Raw genomic sequence first — 6,255 nt, 5'->3', positions numbered from 1 at the left:
TTGTCCCTCAGCAACCCACACAGAAGCCCTGGGGGCACCGGGTCTGGCCCACCCGTCCAGCCCACTAGGTGCAACTCCTTAAAACACTGGCAAGTAGGCAGCTCCAAAATTGGGCAGGCCAGGTCCACTGCAGGCTCCCAAGGGGGAAAGGAATGGTACCCACTCTCTGTAGGAAACTCAGGGTGCCGCATGCCCTCCCAGGAAGAGTGGCCTGCTTGCCAAACTCCTGGTTCTAACCACTTTCCCTGTTTCAGTGGGTGGGGAAGGGACAGGGAGGGAAGCATCTAAATGGAGGAAAGCCAACTGTCTGGCCTTCTGTGACACTCTTCTTGGAGGGGACCCCACACAGGGTGTCCAGCTCCCAGTAGTGTCCTTTACACAAAAAGGAGCCAGTTTAGGATCGCATACACATACTGCATTTCACTGGCATGTCTGTCCAGGCACCTTCAGTCTGGAACACTTGACTTTTGTGACCTTGACACTTTTGAAGATCAAAGGGCAGTTATTTTGCAAAATATCCAGTTTTGCTTATCTGCTGTTTTTTATATTATACATGTTCATGTTATGCATATTACACATTTTTTTTCATATTTAGGCTACACATCTTTAGCAAGAATATAACAGAAGTGATACTCTGTTCTTGTTATTGAGTCCTATGAGGTAGCATACAATTTTAGATTTTTTCTAATGAGATGGCTGCTAGACTTCTTGTAAAGCTACTTTTCCTTTGTAATTAACAAGTATGTGTAGCAAGAGCGACAAATTCAAGGCACTATGGACTTATGGTTCCCTAATTTATCCATTGGATTATAATCTGCTATCACTGTTTACATCTTTCAAAGTGGCCTTCATTTAGCATACCCCCATTATTCTTGAGCACTTCCTTTCCTTCTGGTGTAAGATGTTTCACGTTCAATTCTTACCTGCTCTATCACAAGACTGAAATAAGCCATTTCTCCAAGGATCCCCGGTTCTATTTAGTAGAGTATGGTATTAGAAACCAAGGTCTGGACACCGCATAGTTTATTGCTGTTTGGTTCTCATTACTCCCATGCCATCTCAGTGGACAAGCCAGGAGAGACACATACACATATGTATACACTCCTCAATCTCTGTTTATATGTATTACTGTATCCTAACTGTGTGTACAACAACCATGAGTTTATACTCATACCTTCAATTCTAGTCTAATAAGTTTAATTTTGTTCTAGTTTCCTTCTTTTTCATATTTGTAACTCCCTTCCCCAACCATGAGAAACTCAACTCTCTCCTTATCCTTAGTGTATTTCCTTACTTGATTAATTCCCCCATGTGCCCAGCGTCCCATTGCTGCTGCAGCTCCTTTTCCCATATGCGTATTCTCCTTACCTAACATAGGCTCTGACAGCCTGCATCAGGTCACAGCCTAACATAAGACGCTGGTGGTTGTTTCTGGGGAGAGGAGCTGTGTAGCTGAGTGGTAGGAAAGAAGGAAGATTCAGTTCCAGAACTTGTTTACACCCTGTGCATCAAGATCAACAGTGTTTTTCTTATTCGTAGTAGCCCTAAGTTTATATGGAGATACTATGACACCATGAAAACAAAATAAGGTCTGAGTCTCAAAAGATGTTGCTAGGCTATGTGGGTTCCATTTAGTTCCATTCAGTTCCATCTCACTCACTCAATAGCTTCCTATTTGCCTCTTAAAAATAAGGAACTACACCACTTTTCTGGACTAACTTCAAACAAACTACCTGCATCTCTGACCTTAAGCATTTATATTTGTTGTTTTTATTGGTAGCCAGAAAAGAGAGCCAAAGTAATTAATGAGAGGAACTACCTTGTATCCAAATAGAAATCAAAATCCAGTTTAGGTTTAATCATACCACAAAGAGCTAGAAATTCTATACAACTCAATTCAGCATTTATTGAGCATTTATTGAGTACATAAGTTATGTACCCCAAATTTTAAGATAAAGTCCTTTAAGGAGCCCTCTATATTTTTTTAAGTATGTGTTTGAGTAGAAGGGAACAGCAAACACATACAAAGAATAAAGCATGAGAAGATTGTAATAATTATTAGATAAATAGAGGAGAGCAAAATTTACAGAGCACCTGGACCTTGTTGGTTTGGAAGTTTGCTATGGTTTAAATGTGGTTTGTATCCACCAAAACTCATGCTGAAATTTGTTCTGCTACACAGCAGCGGTGGGAGTTGGGGCCTAGTAGTGGTATTTGGGTCATGTGGATGGATCCCTCAGTAATAGATTAATGCCCTTTTACCAGGGTGAGTACTTACTCTACTGAGAATGAATGAATTCCTGAGAGAAAGCAGATTATTAAAAGAGTCTTGCTTCCTGTCTTGCCATGTGATCTCTTTGCATATGCCCACTTTGTTTCTGCTTTCCACCACAAGACCCTCCCCAGGTGCAGATGCCCAGTCTTGAACTTTCCAGACACTAGAATCATGAGCCAAATAAACTTCTTTTCTTTGTAAATTACCAAGCCTCAGGTATTATAGCAGCACTAAAAGGATAAAGGCCGAGGTCTAGATAATTTACCTGAATAATAAGATAAAAATGATAATTTAGTCAAAAATGTCCAAACACAGGGGTTTTAAATACTCAGTTTAATTTTAGACAACTGTTTCTGTTTTCCCAAGTTTGTTGTAGAAAAAATTTATGTCATCCTAAATAATCAACAGTAGAGTACTAAAAAGTTAATATTACTTAAGTCTTTTAATTATATGTATAAAAAATAAAAACATAGACTAAACTAGAGCAAATAGATATATTTTCTTTTTTTTTTTTTAGTAGCTGGGACTACAGGCGCCCGCCACAACGCCCGGCTATTTTTTTGTTGCAGTTTGGCTGGGGCTGGGTTTGAACCCGCCACCCTCGGCATATGGGGCCGGCGCCTTACTCACTGAGCCATAGGCGCCTCCCTATTTTCTTAAATAGTAAAAGTGATCAGAATAAAATGTCTTGACATTTTTATCCTTTAAAAAAAAAAAAAAATATATATATATATATATAGGTTATTATGAAAGAAATACATTCATAGGAATCTCCCCAAAAGAAATGAAAACATACATTCACATGTATGAATGTATGTATGTTTTCATTCATAGTATTTGAATGAAACATTAATGTTCATAGGAACATTATTCATACTAGCTCCGAACTAGAAATAGTTCAAACGTCTGTCCGCTGGTGAGTGTATAAACAAAATGTGGTGTAACCGTGCAGGAGAATGTTGTTCACCAGTGAGAAGGAATTAACTACTAATGCGTGTTTCATCATGGATGAACCTCAAAAACATGTCAATGGAAGAAGATAGAAACAAAAGACCACATGTTGATTCTGTATATTAAATGTTAAGAGGCTCATTTATAGAAACAGAAAATAGATGGTTGATCTAAGAGTGGTGGCAGGAAATTACTGCAGACAGCTCTCAAGGAACTTGATGGGTGATGGAGACATAGTGATGATTGTACAACTCTATAAATGTATTAAGATCATTGAATTGTATGCTTCCAATTAGACAGATTTCATGTTACATAGGTTATACCTTAATTAAAAGCTGTTTAATAAAAGAAATACATAGTCATTATAAAAAATACTTGTAAGCAAAAACAAGGGGGCACTTTAAATGAATTCCTCCCAGTCACCCTCATCTAGGAGTAAATAATTCCAAATTCTCTTCAGTGCATAGATCTTATTTTTCTTCAGAAACAGAATTGTATAATGTTCACTTGAATATTCCCAAGTTAGGAACCTCCCTGACAGAAATAACACAGTAAAGGAAAACAAATACACAGTAAAGGGCAAGACAAATAGTCAAGTATCACAGAAATCTGAGATGAAATTCAGCAGAATGGGAATGCAAATTGTTCCTGGATTGGAAGACAGATCAATTGCCTTAGTATTTCAGTAGCATAATTCTGATTACGGAGTTAAGATAGGGTATAATTTGGGGCATCATTTTTTCTTTTAAATTAACTGATTTTTCATAAACCTTATCCTAGTTATTCATAAATCTGTGTAACTCTATAAATGAGTAAAAAGGTTTTTTTTTTTTTGTTTCTTTTGACCTTCTACAAAGGCCTACAGCAGTGAATTCTTTGATTTCAAAATACGGATTTCAGGAGCAGCTTCTTTACTGTGAGTTTGGTTTAAATTATGTTTACTTAGCTGCTAAATAGATTGTTAATATAAAATTTACGAATTTTAATGTTTTCTCTCTTAATAAAACTTAATGTAAATGAAATTTATTCCCTAGTTTGAAAAAGTTTCTATATGTCAATTTTTATATTTGTATCTATTTGTTATATCCTGCAAATCTTTAATATTGGTTGAGCCTAGAAGAGTAGAATGAAAAGAACAGGTATGTATCAATATATACGTATAAACACAGTTATACATACAGAGAGATTTTAAATGGTAGGTGTAAGAATAATTTTTCCTGGCTTGACACCCATAACACAGTGGTTACGGCGCCAGCCATATACACCAAGGGTGTGGGGTTTGAACCTGGCCCAGGCCAGCTAACCAATAATGACAACTGGAACAAAAAATATCCGGGTGTTGTGCCAGGTGCCTATAGTCCAAGCTACTTGGGAGGCTGAGGCAAGAGAATTGCTTAAGCCCAAGAGCTTAAGGTTGCTGTGAGTTGTGACACTACAGCACTCTATAGAGAGCGACATCATGAGACTCTGTCTCAAAAAAAATAATTTTTCCTTTGTTTCTTAAAGTTTTTTTAATGCATTTTCTAATATGAATGTATTTAGTGTTTCACTAATAAAATTTTTACAGACTTTATAACAATAAAAATATATCCTTAGCATTCAAGCAACATAATAATGTCTCTAAAATAACAGTGGTTCATTGTATGTTTTATGTGTTTGTGAAGCTCTTATGAGGTTCTGGAGTTTTGGGGGGTTTTTTTAATGCTTTTCTTAGAATAATTTTTTAAAAGCAGTGATTTGATCTTTCAACTTACATATTTTGTTCAAATGTAAGAACTAAAGTGAAGCATGAAAAAGAAAGAATTCAGTTATTATACATGTAGAACCAAATATGAATTCTCATTCATTGTATTTTTAAAAGTATGAACTTTATAAAATTTTTGTTTAAGACAGATTTAAAATTAAATTGTGACTTTTTTTGAATCTACATAAATTGAGCATTAGTGTGATTTCATTATAATGTAAAGTTCTTTAAGTAATAATTGATAACTTCACAGTTTTGGCCAGAATTTAGGTGCTTCAGTTTAAATAGTGGAAACAAGTAACTTATAAAAATGTTCATAATTTTATTTCATACCATTGATTCTAATATGGTCCAGGTGTCTTGATTTTTCTAAATACCAGAAAATTAAAGTTGTTAACACTATTGACTATATATTATCTATTCTCAAAATATTTTATCATCTACTTTTAAACAAATCATGAAATAATTAATGGCATGCTGAATTTTTTTTCCAAAATTACTCAAACTATTTCAATTTGTTGCTGTTAACTAGTTTGAGTCACAAGTTCAACACCTATAGCTTGTTGCCAAAATTTTCCTAAATTTATGACCTAAAAATTCTCATAAATGATAGGAAAGTGTTGTCTAAAATCTAATACCTTCATTTAAACTATTTAAACTTTAAATTGGTTTTTAACAGGGTAAGATTAGGTAAATTATGATATCATTAAGTGCTTTACTTTTTAAGATTCATACCTGCTTTGATTTATTGGTATTTGTATGGGTTTGTTTTAAGCTGTACTTGAGGAACTTGTTAACAGTGGACGCTTACGAGGCACCGTGGTTGGTGGGCGACAGGATAAAGCCGTGTTCATCCCTGACATCTACTCCCGGACACAGAGTACTTGGGTGGATTCCTTTTTCAGGCAGAATGGCTACCTAGGTAACTTTTTTTCCCTTCACTTTTCTAATACTAAACACATTCTTGTATTGTACTGACCCCAGGGTCCATGGATACCTTCCTGTTATTGATCAGAAGATTATAACGAGTGTAAAAGTGATCACAGTGCAGGTTTCTTTTCTCGGGTCTTGGAACGGACCTAAATTTCATAGTTCATTAATTTTAAGGTAGAAATTTAACAGTAGTTAAATTTAACAATAGTTAACAATTTTAAGGTAGAAAGACGAAAATCTGTTATCGATTATTACCAATCTTCCAGTTATATTAAGATAATATTACTAAACTTCAAGTATTTTTTTAATTTATAAAAGTAATTATATTTATTACATATATATATATATATAT

General features: G+C 35.2%; 1 protein-coding gene across 1 annotated transcript in view; it reads left to right on the top strand.

Moving 5' to 3' along the window:
- UFL1 (UFM1 specific ligase 1) overlaps positions 1 to 6,255 on the top strand; it is a 30,419-nt gene that overhangs the window by 8,356 nt on the left and 15,808 nt on the right. The window contains exons 6-7 of the mRNA XM_023518229.1: positions 4,084 to 4,142; positions 5,746 to 5,892. Of these exons, the coding sequence (XP_023373997.1) occupies positions 4,084 to 4,142; positions 5,746 to 5,892 (206 nt within the window). The remainder of the gene's footprint in view (positions 1 to 4,083; positions 4,143 to 5,745; positions 5,893 to 6,255) is intronic.

Source organism: Otolemur garnettii, unplaced genomic scaffold (genome assembly GCF_000181295.1).
Source record: "Otolemur garnettii isolate 467f Iridium unplaced genomic scaffold, OtoGar3 scaffold00132, whole genome shotgun sequence".
NCBI lineage: Eukaryota > Metazoa > Chordata > Mammalia > Primates > Galagidae > Otolemur > Otolemur garnettii.
The sequence above is the reverse complement of the archived record's forward strand: the minus strand, read 5'-3'. Positions and strand labels throughout refer to the sequence as shown.